The sequence below is a fragment of the Panicum virgatum genome, chromosome 9N (assembly GCF_016808335.1).
Source record: "Panicum virgatum strain AP13 chromosome 9N, P.virgatum_v5, whole genome shotgun sequence".
In the NCBI taxonomy this organism is placed as follows: domain Eukaryota; kingdom Viridiplantae; phylum Streptophyta; class Magnoliopsida; order Poales; family Poaceae; genus Panicum; species Panicum virgatum.
This window is the reverse complement of record NC_053153.1, coordinates 63,829,285-63,854,689: the sequence shown is the minus strand read 5'-3', so window position 1 is coordinate 63,854,689 and position 25,405 is coordinate 63,829,285. Positions and strand designations below refer to the sequence as shown.

The window sequence follows — 25,405 nt, the reverse complement described above, 5'->3', positions numbered from 1 at the left end:
GCGCCCCCAACCCTAGCTGCCGCTCTCTCGCCCTCGCATCCGCCACCTCGAGAACAGTATCAGCGGTACTGTAGCACCGTGGGTACTGTGGCACGGCAGCAGCCGCCCCTTCTTCCTCCGCAATCCTCTCAATCCCACCACGCTCATAACAATGGTACACTCAAATTGCTGGTTGTGTTTGCATCAACAGCAAGTCAAAAAACCTCACCTCTCTACACTGTCGCCCCAGAATTTACAAGCCCCTTGCCCCGGAAACCGGCAATGGAAAAGGCCCTAGAAGATAGTCTGCTCGCCGAGCTCCTGCCCAGCCATCCCCTCCCTTATCACTCTTTCGAAGAACTGCTCGAGCGTGTCCTTGCCGTAGCTCGGCGTCTTCTCGTCGCTGTACTCCTCGGTCTCGGGGTCCAGCAACAGCATGCTCTCCGAAGCATAGTATCTGCCAATCTTGCCGAACTCCGCTGCGTCTACCAGCCCCGGGAAAAGCTTGGCCAATCCGTCGAGCACCCAGATGACGCCATCCATGATCTGGATCGGCACCTTGATGAACTTGGGCTCGCGCCCGAGCAGCCGAAACAGCATCTCCCCCTGCTCCAGCGGAGTGAGCGCCTTCCCCGGCCCGCCGATGGGCAGCACCTGGTTGATCTTGTCCTCGTCGTAGATGCAGTCGGCGATGAAGGCGGCGAGGTCCTCCTCGCTGATGGGCTTGCAGGCGCAGAGCTTGCCGTCACCGAACATGACGTACGGCTGCCCGTTCTTGACGATGTCGACCTGGCCGCCGAGGCTCTTGAAGAAGGCCGTGGGGCGGACGATGCTGTAGGTGAAGGCGGGGTCCCGCGCGGCCTCCGCGGCGAGCTCCTCCTCGAACTTGAGCTTGGCGCGCTGGAACTCGAGGAGCGGCTTCTGGACGCAGATGGCGGAGAGGAGCACGAAGTGGGAGGCCCCCAGCCCGCGCGCGGCCTGGAGCGTGTGCAGCGTGGCGCGGTAGTCGACGCGCCACGAGTCCTGCACCCCGCCGCCGCGGCTGGCGAGGCAGCAGACGGCGGCGTGGACGGGCCCGCGCGCGGAGAGGTCCGCGAGCAGGGCGGCCGGGTCGGTGACGTCGGAGAAGACGACCTGGGCCGGGGCCAGGTCCGCGACGACGTCCTCGGGGGAGTTGCGGCCGCGGATGCCGCTCCGGGCCCGCGCCACGGCGAGCACGCGGTGGCCCCGGCGGAGGAGCTCCCGGACCACGTAGCGGCCGATGTAGCCCGTGGCGCCCGTGACGAGGACCGTGGTCTCGGAGGGTGGCAGCGCGCGGAAGGGCTGCGCCGCCGGGGCCAGCGCGGGCGGCGCGGCCCCGGAGGAGGCGAGGAGCGGGCCCCGGCAGCGGCGTCGAGAGGCGGGGGTGGCGGTGCTGGGGAAGGAGAGGAAGCTTGGACTGGGTGTGGAGCGGGTGGATGCCGGGGTGGCGGTAGTGTTGGTGGGGAGCCGGGAGGGGAGGAGGAGGGCGGCCATGCCTGTGGCGGCGGAGGTGTTCGGCGAAATGAGGGAGGCCGGTGCGCGGCCTGGAGCCGTGGGGGACGCCGGTGGGCGGCGGCGGATTGGGAGGGTAGCGTCGAGTGCGTGAGCTGGGCAGCGTTTGTGGCGGTGGCGGGGGTTGGAGGGATTCCGGTGGTGGGATTCTGGCCTGGGAACACGGCGAGGAGAGCAGGCAGTGGATGGATGGATGGATCAGATCACATCAGTCCATGATCTTTTTCGACCAGCAGCAGCTGCAGCAGTTCGGTGGGGGCAAACTACAAACGCAGCTTTCGGCAGCTAGCTCCAGCTCTAGGCCAAAGTATTTTTTTCTCGGCAGCACTCCGGCCACCAACCAGCTCAACAGTATTTTTTTCTCATACTATTCTAGCTATTTTTTTCTCATACTATTCTAGCTCCAGCCTCCAACTTCAATCTGCCGAACGCAGTGAAAGCAGGAGAACTGGCTGGCGCCTGGCGCTGGCGGCAGTGTGACGCTGGGCTCAAAATCTTTCTCTCAGCCCACGGTGCAAAATCCCACGGAGAACGCCACCAGAGAATGCAGCCCGTCAAGGCCCAGCGTCTGGATGACTGAAATTTCCTCAACCCATGGGCCTATCTAGAATCTCAAAAAGATCTTGCTCGCAGAGCCCAGCCTCCAGGAGGTTAAAGCGGAACGCAGTCCCATCCGCAGAAGAAACCCTAGCGTCCGCGAGCGAACACCGAACACGCCGCCGCCTGTTTCTTCCACTGCTTCTTCGCCTGCTGCCGCTTCTCCTTCTCTGGGTCTCGTCTCCGAGTTTCTTGTGGGGATTTCGATACCTTCCGCACCACCCGGGAAATTATTCCTTTCCATTTCGTTTCTTCCCCTTTTTCTCGGTTTGTTCGCGTACCATGAAGTCCGTAAAAGCCTCGCGTGATCCGTGAGCGGCTGCTGTGCTGTGATTTTCTTGCAAGAAATCGTCTGGTTTTGGATTGATCTGGCTATCTTTGTTCTTGCCGTTTTTTCTTAGCAAAAAAAAAAAAGTTTCTGTGTAGGTTTTCCGCGCAGGTTACTAATCGAGTCGATATGAGTACGCGTTGCCGGTGATGACAGCGTATGGCATGAGCTTCGGTAACTATTTTGCGCTTCGGGTAATCTCTTACCCGAGTTACCGACAGCGAAGATTAATGTGCCAAAATGCTAATCTGAGGCCAAACATCGATCCATTTATTTTTAACTGGGAACCCTTTTAACTACACATTGTTCGTTTTGGTCTCGCCTGGAATGGATCTTTTTCTTACAATCTCATCATGTTAATTTGAACATCGGGGCATGGATCGGAGTTCCGGACCCATCGCCGTGCAGCATCAGTTGAATATTTTTCTTACAATCTCATCATCTATACCTTTGAACGTTCAAAGTGATTAGATGACATGACTGAAGATTGAAGAAGTGAAGAGTGCTGGTGAAACCGTTCTTCATCCTTATCGAACCATCAAGAACAGATCTCACTTCTCACAGCACTGCAGACATGTACTCTACTAATCTATATGGATTTAAAGCATTTGACTGTAATAAGTTGTACAAATGAGACATGTAGTATATGTGAAATGTTTTCCCAACATAAAACGAGTACCGTAGTGACACTTCTAAAAAGGGCTGGAAACGAGCCGAGCTGAGCTCGGCTTGGTTCGGCTCGGCAAGTGAACGAGCCGAGCTCGGCTCGGCTCGCTATTTTTGCGAGTCAGAAAATCAGGCTCGGCTCGGCTCGGTGGTGGCTCGCGAGCCAGCTCCCGAGTCACACTAAACAATGTGAACTAAACTCAAAATAAATTAATTTACTTGTTTTTGAATGATAACAATAATTACGTGGCATATATTTCTTATGTACATACAAATTATTATGTTATGTGTATAAATATTAATTTATACCACTAATGATGAAGAATTAATTCATCAATCATCGTGAAATTATTCTTAAACTGTATTGGGTCGAGCTCGCGAGCCTGACGAGCCGGCTCGGCTCGGCTCGCGATTTTTGCGAGCCAAAAAATCTGGCTCGGCTCGGCTCGTTTGAGGCTCGCGAGCTGCTCCGAGCCGTTCCGAGCCCGAGCCGAGCTACGAGCCACGAGCTATTTTTCCAGCCCTAGTTCTAAACGAAGTTTTCTAAATAAAGATGCAATATGATTGAGGTATAACAAGCAACCATCCTGCTCCAAGCATTATTCGTACAACAGAATGCGGCTCCCTTCTTCTAGCTCGGCCCTACAAAGAGCCTGTTCGGCTGGTCTAGATTTGGTTTGTTACGGTTTATTTCTTCTCACATAATACTATTTAATATATTAGTTGAATACTATTCATTCTGCCAGTCGATTGAGCTTTGAAGATGGCGATTAAGCTTGGACCATCGGAAGACAGTCCATGAGAGCTCTATCGGCCGCTGCTGCTTTCAAGCATCATCCATCAAGGGCCCTGTTTGTTTCCGCGTCCAGGAGACGCGCTTGCTGGGGACGCGCGGCACGGAGAAGCGAGCCAGAAGTCGCTTTCCGCTTTTCACCGGCCGCAGTACAAATTTCGCGTTTTGCTACCGCTGCGTTTGACAGAAGCGAGAAAAACGCCGGGCGTTTGGCGGGATTTTTTCGTCGGCTCGCTTCTCTCCGTCGAGAATCCGATTATAAGCGGTCCCAAACAGGCCAAAGATATGCTGCCCGACTAACATCAAAGAGACTAGCAACACTTGCCTAGCTGTGAGCACAACAAAAACAATTGAGGGAACACGATATGCTGTGCCTAGAGAGACTAGCAACAAAGAGAGAAAAAATAATATTGGAAAGAAAGCGATATACAAGCTTGAAAAGGAAAATTAAAGAAACGCCACATGCCTACCAGCTCAACCATTATACAATTTTCCCTAGCGAAATTTCGAAGCTCTAGCTCAAACATACCATAAACTTGCAATCAAGGGCGAATCCAGCGGTGGATCTGGGGAGGCTCGAGCTCCTCCTACCGCTGGAAATCTCATGGAGCCCCTCCTAAGCCCCCTACAAATTTGAGGAGAAAAAATAAAGAAAGGGGATGCGAGAGGTGGAAGAAGAAGAGAGCCCTTCTGGAGCTCAATCACTGCTTGCAGTATGCTTTAATTCAACTGTTTCATCAGGTCACATCTACTCCGCTATATAGTCTGTCATCCTACGCATAACTTCACCAAGAAAGGCTCCTCTTCTAAATTTCGTTTCTAAATGCATGGAGCATTAAATACAGTTGAAAAAATAACTAATTACTATGGTTTTTACAGTGTCGCCTAGGCGTCGACTAGTCGTCGCTGCGAGCTCCCAATTGGCACGTCCTGCACGCCACAACCTTCCTGCCTATGGCGTCGCCTCGCGCAGCAAGTCGTCGCCAAGGCGTCGGACGGACGCCGCAAGAGCGGGAGGCGGATGCATGCGGGAAAAGAAAAACCCGCCGGTGCCTTGCGCGCGCAGGGGAAACATCAATTGTGCATGCGCAGGAAGGGAGAGGGAGCGGCGCGCACAGGAAATCGCGTGGGTATACTCCCGCACGGGCACGCCCCCTAGCTGCAGCGCCAATTGAGAGAGAGGAAATGAGGAGAGGGGGAAGAGAAGAGGGCGGCGGTGGGACATGGAATCCGGCAGGGCGCCGCCTCCATCCAGTCGCTCCCGCTTGCACGCCTCATCTCCTGGTACTCCACGCTTCCACGGCCTTCGATTTGCGCTCCGACCGTCGTCGATTGAAGCCTTCGCCTGCAGATTCGTGGCTTCTTCCTCTGCTCTGCCTAGCTTCAACCCCGCGCGTGCCTGCTCCCCAATCCGAGGCTCCAGCCCCTTCTCGTCCAATGGATCTGCAACTTCTTCCTCTTCCCCAACCAATCCGGGCGGACTCCCTTCACTCCTCCACCCACGAGCTCCTGGTTCTTCTTGCGTCTCTCTGATGGTGTGCCCCCTCCCGCAACTGCATCACACAGACACAGGTTCCTTTTCCTCTGCTCTGCTCTGCTGTAGTGCCCGATTGGTGCTCTGCTCTGCTCCTGATTCCTCTGCTCAGTTGGTGCTCTGCTTTGCTCTGCTGCAATGGTGTTACTCTGATATAGGCAGTGTTTGGTTTGGGGTGTAAAAAATTTCATGAAAACTTTTTGCACCTTTGACCACTAATTTAGAATATTAAATAAAGTCTAATTACAAAATCACCCCCACAACCCTCCGTGTAAATTGCGAGACGAATCTAATGAGAAGGTCTTTGACTGCGTGATTAGAGAATGATTACGGTAGCATCACTGTAGCAAATCATCAATTAATTACCGTCATTAGATTCGTCTCGAAAAGTTACATCCATCCCTGAAAAGATTTTGCAAATAGACTTCATTTAGTACTCCATGTGGGCATTCGTCATTTTGTGTAATTCTGATTTAACAGCTAACCAAAGACGACTAAGTAGATTAGCTTTGTGTGAATGTGTGGTGTGTACCTGTCTGCCTATGCGTGTGCTTGTTGTTCAGTTAAAAATGCATAATCGCTTAGGTTTGTGCTGCTCAATTCTAAATGAGGACATGTGTATGGCATCGCCTCGCCGCGCGCCTTATTCGCCTAGGCATCCTGAAGGGGGTGGGTCGCCTCGCCTCGTCTTACCGCCGTAAAAACAATGCTAATTACACTGTCTAACTAATTAGCACGACCTGAATCTTTTAAGTTTAATTAGTCCATAATTAGACATGATTTGTCAAGTAACAACAAAATGTGCTACAGTATCAAACTCAAACTTTTTCACCAACTAAACACACCCTATGTTTGCCACCAGCTAATCCATTTTGTTGCTCTTTTTCGCGATCGTGCCTTAGCACGTTTTTCATTAAGAGGGATAATCCATTTTGTTGCTCTTGCTGATCATTTCCTGGTCTCCATTTCGAGCCATATCATAGCAAGAGCGACGTCTTGGTTCCGAACCAAAACCAGATAGGACAATCTTTCTCACCGATGCAGCTGCTGTCTACCTTGCGATCGCCCGTGCCGGGCTGCCGGGCCGGCCACGTCCATGTGCCATCCATACCTCTTTCAGATCGGTTGGTGGATCGACGCCCTGATCAGACTGGTGGCCACAATCGCACCAACCTGGCAACCTCCTCGCACGTCAGCGGCATGGAGCCGAAAGCCCGATCCCCCGTTACAAACCGCGACGGGGAAGCCGTGGAACGCACCCCGAATCCGCGCGACTCGCCGGGAGCCGGGGGCCATGGAACGCGCTTCTGTTCGGCCTTCGGCGCCGCCCACAGGCGCCAGGCCACAGCCACGGTCCACGCCGCCGCGTCAGCGACACGCCCCCCACCGACTCCTTCCCACACGCCAGCCACATCCACTGCCACCGTCCGGAGCCCCCAATCCCACCGGCCGTCGGCGATCGGCGTGGCGCCTCCGCGTTCCAATCCTACACATCTTATCCACAAGCTCGCCCGCCGGCCGCCGAATGACGGAAACGCCCCCCCGCGCCGTCCCCACGCGCCGAGGACAAGTGCCGGATCCACCTGGCCCCACTCGTCTTTTCGAACGGGAGGCCCACCGTCACCGGGCGATCAAACTGGGCGGCGCGGGGAGGTAGAACGGATAGGCCCCACCGGCCAGCGACGGGGTAAATGCGAGCGGCGCTGGAAAATCCGGGCGATAAACTCCGAGCAGGCGAGCACCTGGCCACTCGCATTATTGCGGCCGCTGGCTGCGCCGCCCGCTGCTCACCTCGAACCTCACCCATAAATACGCGCGCGCGAAAAAAATGAGGGTGAAAAATCAGTGCGAGCACACACCAAGCAAATCGAGGAAAGTGCAAAGTGCAGCTGACGTGGTGAGCAGCGGCAGCAGCAGCAATCCATGGAGGCCGTGCTGATGCAGCGGGCGGCGGCGAGGTGGCGGTGCGTAGGGGAGGCAGCGACGGGTGGCGCCGGCCAGCAGCCGGCCGGCGTTGTCCGGCTCGGCGCGGCGCGGCGTGCACCCGGTGGGGCCGTCCGGGCCAGCAGGCTGGGTCCCGTGCGGGCGCACGTCTCGGAGGAGCGGAGCAGGGAGGCTGCCGCGGTGGCGGAGGGCGAGGGCGAGGGCGCGGTGGGGCTGTTCGTGGGCCTCCCCGCGGACGTGGTGGTCTCGGACGGGCGCGGGGTGAGTCGCCCGAGGGCCGTCTCGGCGGCGCTGCGCGCGCTCAGGCTGCTCGGCGTGGACGGCGTGGAGCTGCCGGTGTCCTGGGCCGCCGTGCAGCCGGGGTCCGGGGGCTGGTTCGAGTGGGCCGGGTACCGCGCCGTCGCCTCCATGGTCCGCGACGCGGGGCTCGACCTCCGCGTCTCGCTCCGCACCGACGGCGACGCGCTGCCCGAGTGGGTGGCCGACGCCGCGGCCGCCGACCCCGACGTCCTCTTCACCGACCGCAACGGGCGCCGCCGCGAGGGGTGCCTCTCCTTCGCCGTCGACGAGCTCCCGGTGCTCGTCGGCAAGTCCCCGCTCGAGGCCTACGAGGCCTTCTTCCGCAGCTTCGCTGACGAGTTCGAGGACCTGCTGGGGTCTACCATTGCGGTAAGACGAATCCATGAAAAGAACACATTTCCTCTTCCTTCCAATTTGTGCCTAATTATTTGACTAATTGTTTCCTTGGTTCGTGTAGGGTGTGACTGTGAGCCTGGGTCCCAACGGCGAGCTCCGGTACCCGTCGTACCCGCCGGGGAGCAACGGCGCCGACGGCTACTCCGGCACCGGCGAGTTCCAGTGCTACGACAAGTACACGCTGGCCCGGCTGAAGCGTCACGCCGAGTCGTCCGGGCAGCCGCTGTGGGGCCTGTCAGGCCCGCACGACGGGCCGCGGTACGACGAGTCGCCGGAGTCGTCGGCCTTCTTCAGGGAGCCGGGGGGCTCGTGGAAGAGCGCGTACGGGGAGTTCTTCCTGTCCTGGTACGCCGGCGAGCTCCTGGCGCACGGCGACCGCGTCCTGGCCGCGGCGTCCCGGGCGTTCGGCGGCAAGCCCGTGGAGCTGTCCGCCAGGGTGCCGCTCCTGCGCGGGTCGCGCCCCGCGGAGGCCGCCGCGGGGCTCCACGGCGGGTACGGCCCGGTGGCCGAGATGTTCGCGCGGCACGGGTGCACGGTGATCGCGTGCGGCGTGGAGGCGCGGCTCGACGCCCCCGCGGAGGAGGTCCTGGCGCGGGTCGAGGCCGCCTGCGCGGAGCACGGCGCGCGCCTCGCCGCGGAGAGCGCGCCGCTCGCCGTGGCGCGCGACGGCGCTGGGTCCGCGGGCGTCTGGCTGTCCGCCGGGCGCACCCGGCCGCGCCAGTTCACGTACCAGCGGATGGGCGCCGACTTCTTCTCGCCGGGCCACTGGCCGCTGTTCGTGCAGTTCGTTCGCGCGCTGGAGTGCCCCGAGGAGGCCCACGCGGACGACCTTCCCGGCGGCGAGCGGCTCACCGTGCCGTCCGCCTCCGCCGCGCCGGAAGGTGCCAGGGCAGTGCAGACCGTGTGAATGGACACGGCATTATCGCAACTCCTCGATGTACAATTGTACAAATGCAGTATAGCACTACTGCAATAGTAGTCCTATTTCAGTACAGTGCTCCATTCAGTAGGATTAAGCAGTAAGTACATTTTGGCAGCGAGATGAGATGAGTTGATCCTTTGTATCAGTGGGAACCAAGAGCGGGAGTGTATCACTATATTGTACTCCAGTTGTATATCCTTTGTATCAGTTTGTATCTGGGCCTGTTTGGATGGGCCAAACTAGCATCTATCAGCATTCATACCCTTAGCTAGCTCGTGCTAAAGTTTAGTATTAGTATTTGAATTCAAACACCCACCAAGTCTGAATTGTATTATGATCGTGATGATAATGATGCATTGTTGATGCGTAAGAAGTTTGTATCTCGTGATGTTACCTCAAGAATCGTGATTGACGCACAATGGGCAAGGCAATGCAATGCAGATTGAACGGTGAAAGTTGTAAACTGAACATCTGAAAGTGTGCACTGAAGCAAGTCGTCGGCTGAACGAGGCGTTTTCAGGCTGTTAGCGTTTTTTTTTCTGATAAAAGGCTGTTAGAGTATTGGGTTGCCCTCCAAGATCTGCATTGCATAATAAATTTGTCGAGAAGACAGCGTTCTGAGACCTGAAAACGAACATTAAACCCAAGAACTGGTACTACAATATGATATGTTTATCACTTAAACTGAAAGCCTCTTGCTCACAAACTCATCATGTCACCGATGGCCACACAAGCACAAGCCGTTTTCCACACTAGACTTACTCGCCAACGCCGGCAAAGAATGGACACATGGAAATTATAAGAGGAAAAATAAGCTAGGCGGCAGAACAAGCCGGGACCAACCAACGAGGCTTAACTATTTACACAGCGACTCATGATCAATCTTGGACGACTTCTTCAGGAGGTACGGTATTTCCCAACCCTCCTGCTTCAGCATCAAGCATGAAAGTATGCAGTCCTGCTTTTCATCTTCCTTCTGCCATCTTTGTCCGGCAACTGCAGGTAGAAGAGGATGAAAGCTTGTTAGTACAGGTGGAGAGGGCAAATGTTTGATTGCCATAGCAAATCTGCCCCTAATAACTTTTTCTGGCTGCAGAAGGAATAATAGGAATCGTTAGATGCGAACCTACTTCAACATTAATAGGAATTCAGGCAATTTAGTCTGAAGTATGAACACTAATGTAGTAATGTATCTGATGATTCCTACTTTTTATTCTTATTATTCCTTCAGAAGCAAATGCTACAGACAGATATATTAGTATTCATGCTTCAGACTAAATAGATGCTGGAAAGTAGTAACTACGGAGACCTTCACTTTCAACATTGGAAACTGCATGTTGATTAGTTTCTTTATTGAGTCAACTGATGTATAATGGAGATCACCTATAAACTCAAGGGACAAATGGTATGGTAAGCCTCTGCTTTGATTCTAAAAATATCAACTCTAAAGTTCAACCAGATATGGGCAGACTCAAGAAGGTCAGACATCCCTAACAGCAAAGCTAAAAGATTTGGTCAAGGCTCTCTATCACTAGTCTAATGGCCCGAGAGTTGTTCAGTTCTGGGACTGATTTGGTCAAGGCTCACTATCCATAATACATACCAATGGCAAGTGAGTAGCAACACTGGCATAGTAAGGACAACAAAGAAAGAAATAATCACCTTTCCTCATTCGCAGGCTATTTTGGTATCGAAACTGCTCAGGCAAATTGCAAAAGCTTGAAATGCAGATATTGGATAACGGTAGTCCATGGTGAACAAGTCCTTTCCAATCTTTCCAAACTGGAGAATCACCTTGTCATTCTCCTGGCTACCTGATCCGTTGTCATCTGAAGCCACCAGCTGAAAGTTTTTCACCGAGGCAACAGTGACCCGACCACGGAAATTCAGGCACCAACACTGCAGTTGTTCATGCCACCTGGGAGACTTATTCTTCAGCACCAGCCTATCTTCCTTCTGAGTGGATGATTGCGAAGCTGTGTCTATCCGAGCTGATTTAGATCTGAAGAATGGAATTGATGGGAAAGAATCAAGGCTGCCAAGAGGAAATTCAGTCTGTGTTGGAGCTTTCCCTCCTTCCTCAACGGCTGATGCAGGAATTGAATCCATAACACAGTTCATCCTTCTTGGACCTCTGCAACAGGCAAAAAACAGGACAGTTAACGTATTGTCAATTCAGGTGTTTTTATCAAAGGAGGTGATATGGCTTTTGCATAGATTTTTAACCATGAAATGGAACTAATACATAATTAGCTTCTACAATTGCTACATGCAACAGTTTAATCAGTGAGGCCATTGACACACCAAGGCAGTTACAGTTTTCACAACCAAATTCTTTGCACCCCAGATTCACATATAATGAATTTTTTCCTAGCCATGTGTGGACAACAATGTTTACCAAACAACATCCATATTTTATTTATTGCGATAAGACTACCAATGTCAATACCTGGATCCCAGAACATTCAGCTCATACGAAATATGTGACACAGGATAATTCCCAGCAGGAATTCTGGGGAAGACCTGGTTAAAACCAATCACACGTGCAGAACGACTCTTTGAGACCACTGCTCCATCATATGGTGGATGAGCATCATAGACGGTGAACTTTGTTCCAAGAAAGTTTGATCTGTTCAAAAGAGACTTGGTTAATAGACCTTTAGCTATGTTTTGCTCAATGAAAATAATTCAGGCAATTGAGTCTGAAGTATGAATATTAGTTGATCTGTATGTAGCATCAAGAAAGATGGATAGTGTTTTCAATCGTCTTCACAAGCATGATTGGTGACAGCAAAGTGTGTATAATTTATATAGCATCTAAGAACAGTTGACTTTAGGGGTTTGCACATACAAAATATAGCAAAAGAAAACAAACAGTTGATACTTAAACACCTATAGTATAACTAAAAGGCATAGCTTATGTGTAATATATTAAAAGTTAAACATATATTAGAGCTCTGATGTATTCTGACATAATGTCTCAAAAGATGACCTTAGCTTGCCAATGTAGGTGCTGCTTCCCTTTGACATATCAACCTTGTCAAGAGAAATTAGGTAGTCTGTACATGTGGGCTTCCGGCACTTGCGTGCAGCAAGTAAAAACTTTCCATCATCTGCCAATGCTGCAAGAGAATAGTTCTGAACTTACTAACAAAATTCCATTCTTCGTGGATATAGCTCTAGTCTAGATGGTTTGCCCAACAAAAGGAGGATGGATAAAAAATCATACCTTCTGTCAGTCCAATATACAGATAATATGTCTGAGTAGTCCGGTTCCTCCTGATGAAACATTTAAGAGTGCCATCCCTTGGGCCAGGCTGAGTGTCATGGTGATAACAGTACAAGTCAGAATATTTTGTTTTCAGACTTTTAATTGTAAGCAGATTCATCAAAATGTGAAGAATTCCAAATGAAATGAAAGGAAACAAAATATGATGCATTTACTATAGGCTAAACTCATCAAAGACCGCAATAACAGGGAAAGGGATCATCCAGTATATTTAATCATGGCTGATTTCTCACATGACCTTGATACATAACTTGTTATGACCAAGTTTATTTTCTCAACAACCATCCCTAATCTCAAAACACAGAATTCATTTAAGTACGGTTATGTAGCCATCCGATGTTAGAAGCTCCTGTGAAAGAGATGGTTCATTCCTTAAGAGTGCAGTAACAACCATTCAAAAAACGTAAGCAATGATTCGACAAAGGCATGATGGAGCACCCATGATGCGCAATCAATGATTCGACTAAGGCATGATCAGCAGATATATATATCGCCATCCTTAACCGCTAGACCAAACTAATTCACACATTGGTGACTGGAAGAAGGCCAATACTAATGAGTACCCTTAGAACACTGATCCTAGAGCAATTTTTACGGTCCTTTGGATACCAAAACTATACCTAGGAACCGAAAAATAATACCTCAGCTACCAAAATTCTATGTTATAATCGACTGTCTCGAAGGACCATAGAAAAGCTCTTGATCCTTAACTTCCTAAGCATCATCAAGATGGTAATGGAACAAAACGCACAAACACAAAAGTAGCATCAGCAGTTATCATCTAGCATGACCGACGAGGATGATCGAGACCGCAGACCTGCTTGAGCGAGATGGGGAACGTGAGTTTCCCTGACACCTCCGGGACGCGCACGGCCTCCTTCATGATGCCCCTCCAGGTCCGGCAGACGCCGGCGCATGACACGACGTCCTTGCGTGCGGGCCACCAGCTCTCCGACGCCTCGATCCTCACCAGCACCTCCCGCAGGAGCTCGGGGGGCAGCTGCGACCAGCAGCTCTGATCCATGGCCTCCGACGGCTCCGCGGCAGCCGCCCGCGACGCGTTCCCGGCGGACCGGTGGGACCGGGACCGCAGGGTGTGCCGCGAGATGCTCCCGAACTCGTTCTTCATGTCCTGAATCAGGCTCCTGAAAGACATCGTTCTTCTCCGGCGCTGTCCCTCACCAAATCAGGCCCAAGAATCTGTCTGTGGACACACCAAGAATCCAGCTCCAGCTGACGCCACCAAATCTCACATCTATGAGCAGCAATAATGGCAAATCTAGTCACATATATGTCATGAGCATTCAGGATAAATATCCAGAAAGAAAAGTGAGGTGAATCATGTAACAAGATTCATCATCTAGGAAAAGAGCAGAAACATAAAGCACTGATTCACCAGAAACAGAGCAGAAACAAGATTCACCAGAAACAGAGCAGGAACTAACCTCAGTTCATGGCTCCTTGAGTGCAGCTGACCCCCATGGCGTCGCCCATCCAGGAATCCTTCTATTTAACCCAACAAGACACCGATTTGAGCTGGAGCCAAGCAAGAGTCACCGGGTGCCCAAAATCCAGCTCAATAAAGTACTGTCTGGAGCAAGAGGCACCCAAATTCAACTCGCCAAGAAACCGCCGGCAGGAAGAAACCACAAACACCACCTTCCCTCCAATTGGCCTAAATATAGTCCAGAATTGACCTGCAAATAATTGTGCAGAGATTCTTATCCTTAGTTTGTGGAGAAGGAGGAGCAAGAATTTCAACAAAAAGGAAAACAAAGGAGTCACCTTTTGCGGATTGGGATGAGTGGTAGGTGCCTGGATTTTTTTTTCTGGTGTGGTAGTATAGGAACAGGTGGGGAAACGAAACCGTAACTTTGTTTATCAATGGAGAAATGGAATTGGGAAACAGATGGGGTTAGGGTTCCTCCTCCAGCTGCTGAATTTGTCTGGGTCTGGGTGGCTGAAAATGATGGGTGGGCACCCATATACTACCTACCGACCCATCCATTCAACTAGGCGCCTTTCATTCACATCCAATTAATCAATTCATCATTAGCACACTAATAAATTTGTGTGTGTGCATGAGTGCAGTTGATTGCCCTTGCCTAAAAGTAATGGAAATTTGGAGCAAGGACAGAACATACTTTGACACGCTGTCCCATGTCACTTTCAGACTCATTGGAGACCTTTGTCAGCAAGACCAGGGAATGGGTCTTCCCCCAATCCAATCTTTTCCCTAATCAGAATAGAGCTTGGAGCCTTGGAGTGTTTGGCACATGACTGAACTGTATTCCCCTCACAGCAGGGTGAGTGTGGTTCAAGCACAAGAAAGGAAGATTTGATTTCTCTGGGCACCCCATGCCAGTTAGGCGGTGTGAGGGAAGTGTTGCTGTCATGCTGCACCTAACTGTCTACCTGCATGCAGGCCCTGTTTCTGTTAACATTGGCCCTGTTTGGTTTAGGTTAGCACAAGTAGCACAAAAATTTTGACTAATAATTAAGGGTACTAAATAAAGATAATTTACAAAACTAACTCCACAGCCGTGTTCTACTTCGCGAGACGAACCTAATGAGGTCTTTGACCGCACGATTTGAAGATGGTTACTGTAGCATCACTGTAGCCAATCATCAATTAATTACTATCATTAGATTCGTCGTGAAAAGTTACACCCATCCATGAAAAGGTTTTGTAAATAAACTTCGTTTAGTACTTCATGCATTGAAGATTCTTTTTTCGGGAAATGTGTGATAGTAGTACTACATATGAACCAAACAGGGCCATTCAGCAAATTCTTGTCTGGCCAGGATGTGAGGTGAAATGTTGCTGTCAGTCACCCTGAATGACTTTGCACCTGGTGAATTGATAGGACGGGAGGTTATCTACCTATCTGCACTTATCAGGTGAAATTACAATGGGGTTATGTTTCCCTGAGACCCTGACGCTTGTTTTTAAGCATTCATTCTTCCCCATTGCATTGCTGGTGGCGCTTGAGCGGCCGGTACCAAACGGCGGAAGTGGTCGGGAGCATCATGCGTCCTCACAAGTGTTCGTCGTTGTGGGTGGCAAAACACCACTCCAAAAATCATGTAGCCATCTCTGTTTTCTCTGAAAGGGCGTCAGTATTATGATGGTTTGTAGTTGGATGGTAAATAGGCTTTAATTTTTAGTTTAGATAATCTAAAGCTTGGATTGTAAAAGAACCGAACTCTAATCTTATATAATTTTAAACTAAAAATATTAAAATCAAGTTAGATTGCGAAAAGAGTATTAGAATCATGATCTACTTGTAGTTATAGTAACTGTTGACGTCTTTTACGGATCAACACACGAATGCACTAGATCGTGCGGCGCGAGGAAGAGCTGGATACAGCTCTGCGTGGAGCGGTCAGACCGGTCGCCGGGGTGAAATCGGCGACGGCCGACGAACGCTAGCCCGGGAGGGACCCCGTCAGGGCAGGCGCACGTAGGGTTGTTTTAGGATCGGCAGGCCACCTATAACATCTTCAGACATTGCGGAGACGAAGAAAGAACAACAGATGGAGGTTGGAAAAACTAGGGTTTGGTAAAGAGGATAAAAAATAGGGTTTGTATTGATTTTGATCGATTGTATATCCACAATCGGTTGTGACCATTTATATTTATAAGGTGGGATGAATTTATCCCGCAAAGAATCTTTTTACAGATCTAAATCTATTAAAAACTCTAATTACAGTCGGAATCCTCCTATACCGGTTGGATCTACAGGTCAGACCGGTCGGTCCCCTGCCGGGCAGGCTACAGCACCAGACCGGTCAGACCGCTTAGTCAGACCGGTTGATGCCAATTTTGACTGTCAACATATGCCCCCATATTTTTTTGGTAAAGCTTGCTTGCAAAAAAAATTCTTCTGAGCCAAAATTGTCTAAGGGCGATGATTAACATTACATCGGCCATTTTTTGTGCTAAGAGCGATAAGTAATTATCGGTCATAACTTGCTCTAATCAAATCGATGTTGAAACAACTTGTTTGGGCCGCCACATCATCTTTATTGTTGCCGATGTCTTTGGCACGACCTCCACCTGTTGCTCCATTGCCTCCTTCTTGTGCATATGTTGCAGCCTTCGCTTCTGAGTATGAGATAAGCCTGAGGGACACCACCTCGGCTATAAATACTTTGAGTTTTGCTTCTTGCTCTTCTCATCTTCCTTGTTGTAATCAACATCTTGCTTGACCAGATTATTGCTAGCAACAATCGGTCTTTGTAGTAATGCATGATTTGGATACATAGGAGAATATTGAATATAATATGACTGTATATGCATCCTACTATAATTCATGTGTATATAAAAGTAAGGATACCAGCAATATCATGGAGCAATCGGTCCGCTAGATGAAGTATAATTACCTTGACTGGATTGCTCTTGATGTTTCGACGATGATTCTGCAACCTTGACTTCGTTTGATTGCCCCTTCTGTCTCTGAGCACTCCCTTCCTTCTCATATTTAGCCAAGAGTTTTTTAAAACTCGGTCTTGTCTTGATTTTGGAGGAGTTCCCAGATTTACTGGGCGCACCGGTCAGACCGCCGTTGTGGCCGGTCAGACCGGTCGACTGGTTGTCGGCCTTCTTCTTCTTGTCTTGCCCCCCCCCGAGTGTTTTTGTGGCTTGAGGGGTCCTCTGTGTCAGCTTTTTTTAGGTCTGTCATCACCAATGATTATATTTTCCCCCTTCGTTGATTCGGCTTGATTCCACTGAATTAGAACTTTGGGATTATTCAATTCCAACATATGCATCAGGAAAGGATTATGATCAATCTGTATATTAAGAATAACCAATCGTCCTTCATTAATAGCCGATTGAATCTGTCTATTGTAGAAATATGGGGTAGCAAAAACAAAAAAATTTCTACCACATAAACCAGGATTACTGCAGTTATAGATCATGAGATTACCACTAGACGCGCGGTTGCGGAACTTCTGTAGCACGTCGGTGTAGTGCAAATGGAAGCCGGCAGTGCAGTTGCATAAACCTCCTCACGAACGGCTCGTCCTTGTGCAGCAAGCACAGCACCTCCACGAAGTCCACACGTACGGGAAGAAGCTTCGCACTCCAGATTGCTAGATCCGCGAGAACGAACTAGGGCTAGATGCAAAAGGAACGTGAACAGTATCCGCCCCGCTTTTGTATTTATAGCTCCTTTGGGCACCCCTTAGGTGGGCTTCCATGGGCCCCACCTTAGGCATCCCCTAATGGGCTAACTGAAACCCATTAGTGCATCTAAGTCCAGTCTAATTTGGATCTCATCCTCATTAGGCTTCTGGGCTTTAAGTGTGTGACCCTATGGGTTTACGCGTGAACAGACATGGCCCAGTACTCCTACTGTCAAATAGTTAATAGCAGTCTCTAGCAAGACGTGTCAACTCCTAAGCACGCGCGAATCATGTCTGTCGAGCCGTCACAATCTTATATCTGCTGTTCTCTTTGCCTCACGATATTTGATCTTGCTTGAAGCCGACCACTCTTTCTCGATCCTGTGATTCGGAATACTTGGTTAACTCTTAACCCCAGCATGGCCATGCATTTCCTGATCCGAATCACTCGAGGGGCCCAGAGATATCTCTCTTGTAGAGAGGGGCAAATCCCATCTTGACCGACTATGTCTCACGGCATACTTCTTGACAAACCCGAAAGCCACCTTTATGACTACCCTGTTACGGTGCAGCATTTGATGGCTCCTAAGTAAGTCGATTCACATCTTGAGTACATACGACGATCTCAAGTCTTAGGACACAGCGTACATATTGTGTAATGAGAAGTCATCATCTCGTGTTGGGTCAGTTTAGTCTCATGTCTCACATGAGCCCACATTATTAGTTTGACATCCCCATGTCCATGACTTGTGAACCGTAGTTAATCAACTAATACATGTGCTAGTCTAATATTCATGTGTGTCCTTACATGAACTCCGACTAGGAACATTTTAGAATATTCATACAAGTATAGAGTTTCATAAATACTTCACATAAGCATTAATCAATACAAGTTGTCATCCATGAATATTCAAGGTACAATTTATTAACCATGAATACAAGGAAATATGATTGTCTCTAGGACATATTTCCAACATCTATGTAATATATTGTAATCATTAGTAGTATGTGAAAAAGTATTATGGAGCTTACAATATGCTCGCCGCTTTAACTCTTCAAGCGGCGGTATAGTATGTGACATCTTGATGTATCCAAGCCTATATAACTCATCAAATATTCTTTCACACATGGATATATCAAAAGTAAAATTTTCATCTTGCCGATTTTTGTGAATCGGCTTAAGAGCAGAACAAGTAAACGGTTTGGCTTGAGATGACCAAGCAAACTCGGCAGCATATACATCATTAGACTCATCGTCCGAACAATCTGAAGTACAATCTAAAGCATGCACACTAGAACGATGATGCCTATGGGATTCTTTGGATTCTTTGCTTCGGCTTTCTATAGCCAAAGTTCTTTGATGCACCTGAGTAACAGTAAAAAAATTATATCCCTCTAATCTTTTTTTAATATGAGAGTGCAAGCCATTAAAAGCCAAATTAGCTAGATCTTTTTCTGCAATATTCACACTAAAGCATCAGTTTTTTATCACAGAATCGCCTTATGTAATCATTGACATATTCATCACGCGATTGTCTAACCGATATTAAGTGAGATAATTTAAGCTCATCATGCCCACAGAAAAAGTGCTCATGGAACTTCTGCTCTAATTGTTCCCATGAGCCAATAGAATTAGGTGCCAAAGAAGAAAACCATGGAAAAGCGGTTCCAGTTAAAGATAAAAAAAAACAAGCACACTTTCAACTCGTTTATTGAACCAGCTTCTCCTAATTGGGCAAGATACTGACTAATATGCTCAAAAGTACTCCTAGTATCTTCTCAACTGAATTTAACAAATTCAAGCAACCTAAAACCAGCAGGATATGCAACCAAATCAAATAAAGTAGGATACGACTTTTGGTATGTGCGAGTTTTGCTTCTAACATCCACTCCAAAACTTTCTCTAAGCAGATTAGCCAAATTATTATTATAATCAACAAGCGCTTTGTCAAAATTACTCGAAGAATTTGGCTGCGTGGATGTAGATACTTCACGCTGGTTTGAAACAAACTGACCGGATGGACTGGTCGGACCGGTCGGTACGACCGGTCGGGCCGGTAGAGGGGAATCGGTCTGACCGGACTGGTAAATCGGTCTGACCGGTCTCTGCCGGTTTTGCCAATGTTGTACTATCGGTCGAACATCTCGTCGGAGATAGGACCGATGTGTGGCACTGAGTTCCTAGGGAGTTCTGGTGGTATGTATGAAACAATCTCGTTTGTTCGGCTAATGTTGGCCGAACAAAAAATACTCATAATGGGATCAGTGTACGTAGGTGTCACAGTTTGACCACTGAAATAATTCATCGGCATCCCATATTGAGGTTAACTCGTAGGAGATGTTGCCGATGATTGAGGAACATAAAATTCAGAAGTAGAAACAGATGGAGGTTCATCGGCTGTCTCTGGTTTCTTACCAGCCGATTCCCTTTCCATAGAGCTAAGCCAATTAACGCAATAAACATCACGCTCAGCTAGTAATTTCTGAATTTGTTCCATAGTAACACCAGAAGGTGGAGCAGTTGCAGCAGGTGTTACCTCAGTAGATGCATCTGTGGAGGTAGAAGCGAAGTCGATCTCCTTGATCTTGGTGACCTTGCCTCGTCGATCGACCTTGATGCTCGCAAGCGCCGCTAGTAGATCTTCTTCATCACGCTTCTTCTTGCGCTCCTCTAGCACCAGACGGATGTCCTCGGGAAGATGCTCGTATGTTGCAGGGATGATGTTGTCCTTGTCGATTTCTGCATTGGAGCTCATCTTCTTCGGGGTAGATTAGATCGGTTTTGATAACCAAGATCTTTCTTCTTTAGCGGAGTCGCCAAAAAGTATGTTGACGTCTTTTACGGATCAACACACGAACGCACTAGATCGTGCGGCGCGAGGAAGAGCTCGATGCAGCTCCTTCTGCGTGGAGCGGTCAGACAGGTCTAAGGGAACAGTCAGACCGGTCGCTGGGGTGAAATCGGCGACGGCCGACGAATGCTAGTCCGGGAGGGACCCCGTCAGGGTAGGCGCACGTAGGGTTGTTTTATGATCGCCAGGCCACCTAGAATGCCTTCAGATGTCGCGGAGACGAAGGAAGAACAGCAGATGGAGGTTGGAAAAGCTAGGGTTTGATAAAGAGGATAAAAAGTAGAGTTTGTATTGATTTTGATTGATTGGATATCCTCAATCGGCCGTGACCCTTTATATTTATAGGGTGAGATGGACTTCTTCCGCAAGAAATCCTTTTACAGATATAAATCTATTAAAAACTCTAATTACAGTCGGACTCCTTCTAAATCGGTCAGACCGGTCGGACCTACCGGTCAGATCAGTCGGTCCCCTGCCGGGCAAGCTACAGCACCAAACCGGTCTGACCGCTTAGTCAGACCGATCAGACCGAATAATGCCAATTTTGACTGTCAACAATAACTGTCCTACAATAGCAATCAGGGCCACGAGACAAGTTTTTTTTTTCCCTCTCGTTTCTCTAGATTGCTCCAGCAACAACCAAGGTAAAAAAAAAGGGCTGAACGAACCAGGCAATCACTGGCCGTGTTTAGTTGGTGAAAAAGTTTTTTTTTCAGCACGACGAAAATCTGAAAAATTCAGCATAAACTGGGAGTGTTTAGTTGGTGAAAAAGTTTGGATTTAGATACTGTAGCACGTTTTATTGTTACTTGACAATTAATGTTCAATTATGAATTAATTAATATTATTAGATTCATCTCGTATAAATCAGTTAGACTATATAATTAATTATTTTTTCAACTGTATTTAGTGTTTTATATATATATTTAAAAATTTGATGTGACAATTACTATTAAAAAACTTTAGAAACTAAACGCTGCCTAAAGCTTTCTTTGAGACGGTGCTTGCAGGGTTGAGGCAGGGACACGTGAGTGTCGCGGGACGAGACGACCGGACGAGGGAGAGAGAGACGGGGGCCAGGCACCAACCGGTACAGAGCCGGCAGCGACAGGCGGCCAACGCTGTCTTGCCCGGCCTACGACTGCGGGCGCCGCCGGTGAGGAGTGAGGACCATCGACCACGGCCATGGCAGGCACGCAGGGCTGTCGAATCCAATGGCTGCCAACAATCAACGCGGCGGCCCGTGGCGCCGATCCCAGCTGGGACAGACTAGCACCTAAGTATTACCGATACGCGATACGCCAATACCAATACAGAGTATGGCGATACGGTGATACGACAATTTCATAAGAATATGCCAATACGGCAAGTATATATATTTTTAAAAATTTAAATTACTTGGCAATTCTATAAAACGAAATAATAAATATTATGTTTTCAAAGGGCCAACATACGTAGCAAATGTTCAAGTTCAACCAGAAATAGCTAAATGATTAGTTCAATCTGGATGGGTCTACGTTGGTGGGCTCCCGATGCTCTTTCAAATGAGGTGTTATTGGCCCAAAAATATCGGACGGAGTATCGGAAAGTATCGAACAGAGTATCGAAAATTAATTTTTTATTTTTAAATCATAATTTTCTGATACTTCCTGATACACGTATCGGGCCGTATCGCCGTATCGCGCCGTATCGGATACGGTATGGCACCCATTTTGAAGTATGGATGGTTCATAGACTAGCACGGCCGCACGGGTAGGGTATGGTGACCTTCTCGCGACGTGGGTGGGAACCAAGGTTTTAAATCTCCGGCTATAGCTTCCGCTATCTCCAGCTATAGCTGTTTGAGGGAAATTTAGCTAAGTTTTTTCATGTACAATTTAGCTCTTAGCTACCGCTATAGCCCGCTATAACTGACTATAGCCCATTTTTGGACATCAATAGCTAAATGGCTTAGCCCGCTATTTAAAACATTGGTGGGAACTGGGAAGCAAAGCTTGTTTGCTACCATGTTGATGACTAACCACTCCGTGCCTCAGGTCCTAATCTGGCTCCAATAATTGATAATTATTAGCCGTGGGAAAAGAAAAAAAAAAGGAGTCCGATGAGAAAGGATGGCAGGAAGACAGAGAAAGAGGCCAAATCATTTGCGTTGCCAACCTGGGCGCCCGTTTTGCTGCTGACCCGTGACGACACTGCAGTTTCCGGCGAACGGATATGGATAGACAGACTCGTGCATCGGATCAGTACAGCGGCGCTGGAACTCTGGATAATGGAGAGAAGAAGAGAGCGCTGGAACGTCTGGGTACAGTACAGCGGGGAAGAGAGCGCTGGAACGTCTGGCCGATGTGCGCGCCCGGCAGGCGGCAGCTCACCCGGTCCGCTCCGCCTGTGCCTGTCCGCGTCCATCCCGAATAGATATCTATCGACACGCGTGCGTGTCGTCGTCCCGAAAAATTTCCCCTTTTCCCCGCGAGATATCAGATATGCAAAGCAGAGGGGACAGCAAGTTTGCTTCTTCTTCAACAATTTGGACCATAATATTTGGATGGGCCAATTTTAAAGTTCAGCTCATGCCATTTCAAGACACAGCTAATGAAAACAGTTGGTCCATAAAATGCCCGTCCCCGCCCCCTCACGGCCTCACCCAACCCAATCCACCTTCCTCCCTTTTCTAAGGTGGTGGGGGGGGGGGGGGGGGGGGGGATTTTGATCTTTTCTTTTTCCAAATTGCTGGTTTCCATTAGCTCTATTATTCCAGCTAAAGTTCAGACACCTTTTTAAAGTCTGACTAAAATTTGGCCCAACCAATAATGTCATGTTTAGATGGAACAGTGCTGGAATTTAACACTTTCACTCATTAGCACTTATATTTAAATAGAACCTTAGCTAGTCTACAGTCTACACCATTCTACGGCAGTACCACCTTTATTTCTTTTCCTTCTTTTTTCCTAACAAGAAAGAGACAACCATAAGCAGGTGCGTTGCTATTTCAAAGAATCATGCCATTAGCTTTTCCAAGCTAGAGGGCCAGGGCCTTTAAGAATCCAAGCGTCATCGATCACTGGTTGGAGATTCCTCCTCCACTATTCTCTCTCTTTTCTCTTTTCATTTCTAAAGAGTTTTTTAAAATTTTTTTGGAATAGATGATGTACAATTTGACCAGGTGAAAAGGAAGGAATCTCATGAATATCCATAGTCATTTTTCTGAGGAGATATGGTCGTCCAGCTGATTTAATTTGTATATACAAAATTATCAACAAAAAGTAATGCACACGGTACCGTTGTTTTCCCAATTCATACTCAATTTTCCCGGCAATTATATTCATCACGCGCGCTACTGCATATAGAGCTGTCGTAGAAGCCGAGTGCCGGCCGCCGCCGCCGCTCGCGCATGCGCTGGAGAGGGGTGGGAGGTGGAGCGGGAAGGAGGGAGGGGGTAGAGTGGCCGCTGGCGAGGTTGGAGGAGCGGCCGACGGCAAGATCGCCGGCGGCCAAAGTGGTGGTCGAGGTGGCGGAGTTTAGGGTTTGGAGTTGGGGGAGGGGGGGGGGGTCCAATGGCCGGTAGCCCTAAAGAAGAAAGTCTGCAGCGGTGGAGGCGAGGCGGCGCTCCCGGCCGATGGGCGGTGGCTGCCGGAGGGGGTGAGGAAGAGATTGGGAAGGATGGGTGGGCTGTGGGCTGGTGGCGGTGGGTGGTGAGCAGCGCGGCGCCAGAACCGCCGATCGGGATGGAGGATGTGGGACGGGGCAGAGGAGGAAGAAGATTGCAGCTGCGACGGGATGAATCCCAATAGCATATGCAACGAATATAGATGCCCTTATTTTCTCGGTTTTGTGGATAGAAAGGGGCACCCAGTGGTACAGGACTCCTTGGAGATAGAGATGATAAATGGAGTGTGGTCTGTGGATCAGTATAGCCCTCGAGCACACCGAGGAATTCGATGGAGCTACGGGGGCGGCGCCTCATGCAAGGCTCCCTTGCAGCTCCGGCACGGAAGACTTTTGAAGTCGACATCGTCTCCATGGCCTGACGGTACCACCAAAGGCACCGCAAACGACCTGATGATGAGCTCAAAGGAGGAGGTGCTTCTACGAAATCCCACATTGACACGTTCTGATGATTTCGTAGAGGTCGGGTGAGAAAACCTTGTACACAATCGTAATGTCGCCTACGAATTATTTCAGTCAGTTCAATTTTTAGCAGGTACTAAACGTGTTGTGGTGCTTGTGAGGGTGATGATATCATGCGTTTGCTGCATCATGCATTGCGTTGCAACGACATGATGTCATCAGCCCGTATCACCTCTAGCTTGGTCTCATTGAGTCATTGCCATCAAAATACATGCACAGTTTTACCATGGACAGATGATGATGATTGTGTGTGTGTGTGTGTGTCTTAATGGCAGTTATGCCAAGCCTGCACACACACAAGTACTTTTTCAGGATGTTATTTGTAGGTAGTTTCTATTCAAGAAGTTATCTGTAGGCTAGTGATTTGCACACTCACCGACTCACGGGTTCGCTGCTGTTGTGTGCATGTGCATACGTATGCACACACCACACAGTGTAAATATTTGTGGTAGAGTCAGATTTGTTGTAAAACAACCGGACTGCATATAGAAGGAAAGGAGGACTAGAAGTCTTAGTTCATGTCCGGTTGCTTGTGGGCTCTTACCAAAACTCTAGTCATATGTCGGAGTATATATACGAGGGAGACCTTCATTGTAAATTATCGATACGAGGAATAAAGAAAAGCTCCACCTACATTATATCTTGTCTACTTGTGTTCTTGTGCTTATCGTGAGGCGTGAGAGGGAGAAGATCCAACCGTTGACGACGTGTTTTACAACACGTTATCAGCACGACCGCTCTTCATCGACTACACGTGCCGAAGGAGTCGTCATCAAGCTCGACGCCGGCAATCTCGCCGTTGTCCACGCCATCGGCTACTTCGACGACGTCGACTACATCAACGTCACCAGCGATCGGATCTGCTCCGATTCGTCATCACGCAGGCAGGTCCCCCGGCCTTGCCGAACTGTCCTACGCGATAGGCTTCGAATCCGTTCGTTGAATAAAGCAGCACGGTATGAATTTTTTTAGTAGATTAGATCTGTGAATCCAAGCATTGAATTGGAAGATTTA

The 25,405-nt window shown here is 49.1% G+C and overlaps 3 protein-coding genes across 4 annotated transcripts; 1 reads left to right on the top strand and 2 right to left on the bottom strand.

Moving 5' to 3' along the window:
• Window positions 1–143: 143 nt before the first annotated feature.
• Window positions 144–1,715, bottom strand: LOC120687909 (divinyl chlorophyllide a 8-vinyl-reductase, chloroplastic). Its single transcript, XM_039969999.1, has one exon. It carries the CDS (start codon window positions 1,492–1,494, stop codon window positions 274–276), a length of 1,221 nt encoding a protein of 406 aa, XP_039825933.1. The 5' UTR covers window positions 1,495–1,715; the 3' UTR covers window positions 144–273.
• Window positions 1,716–7,194: 5,479 nt separating this feature from the next.
• On the top strand, window positions 7,195–9,326 carry LOC120687913 (inactive beta-amylase 9-like). The gene is made up of 2 exons (XM_039970004.1): window positions 7,195–8,043; window positions 8,132–9,326. Exons 1-2 carry the CDS (start codon window positions 7,354–7,356, stop codon window positions 8,975–8,977), a joined length of 1,536 nt encoding a protein of 511 aa, XP_039825938.1. The 5' UTR covers window positions 7,195–7,353; the 3' UTR covers window positions 8,978–9,326.
• A 281-nt stretch (window positions 9,327–9,607) lies between these two features.
• LOC120687914 (tubby-like F-box protein 6) lies at window positions 9,608–14,494 on the bottom strand. 2 transcript variants are annotated; one of them, XM_039970005.1, is made up of 8 exons: window positions 14,067–14,494; window positions 13,727–13,978; window positions 13,099–13,536; window positions 12,222–12,309; window positions 11,985–12,114; window positions 11,442–11,621; window positions 10,655–11,126; window positions 9,608–9,988 (listed from the first exon to the last, which is right to left on the bottom strand). In XM_039970005.1, exons 3-7 carry the CDS (start codon window positions 13,435–13,437, stop codon window positions 10,661–10,663), a joined length of 1,203 nt encoding a protein of 400 aa, XP_039825939.1. In that variant the 5' UTR covers window positions 13,438–13,536; window positions 13,727–13,978; window positions 14,067–14,494; the 3' UTR covers window positions 9,608–9,988; window positions 10,655–10,660. The 2 variants fall into 2 exon arrangements, with proteins under 2 accessions (XP_039825939.1, XP_039825940.1); XM_039970006.1 differs by having other exon boundaries at window positions 9,611–10,082.
• Between the last annotated feature and the right edge of the window lie 10,911 nt (window positions 14,495–25,405).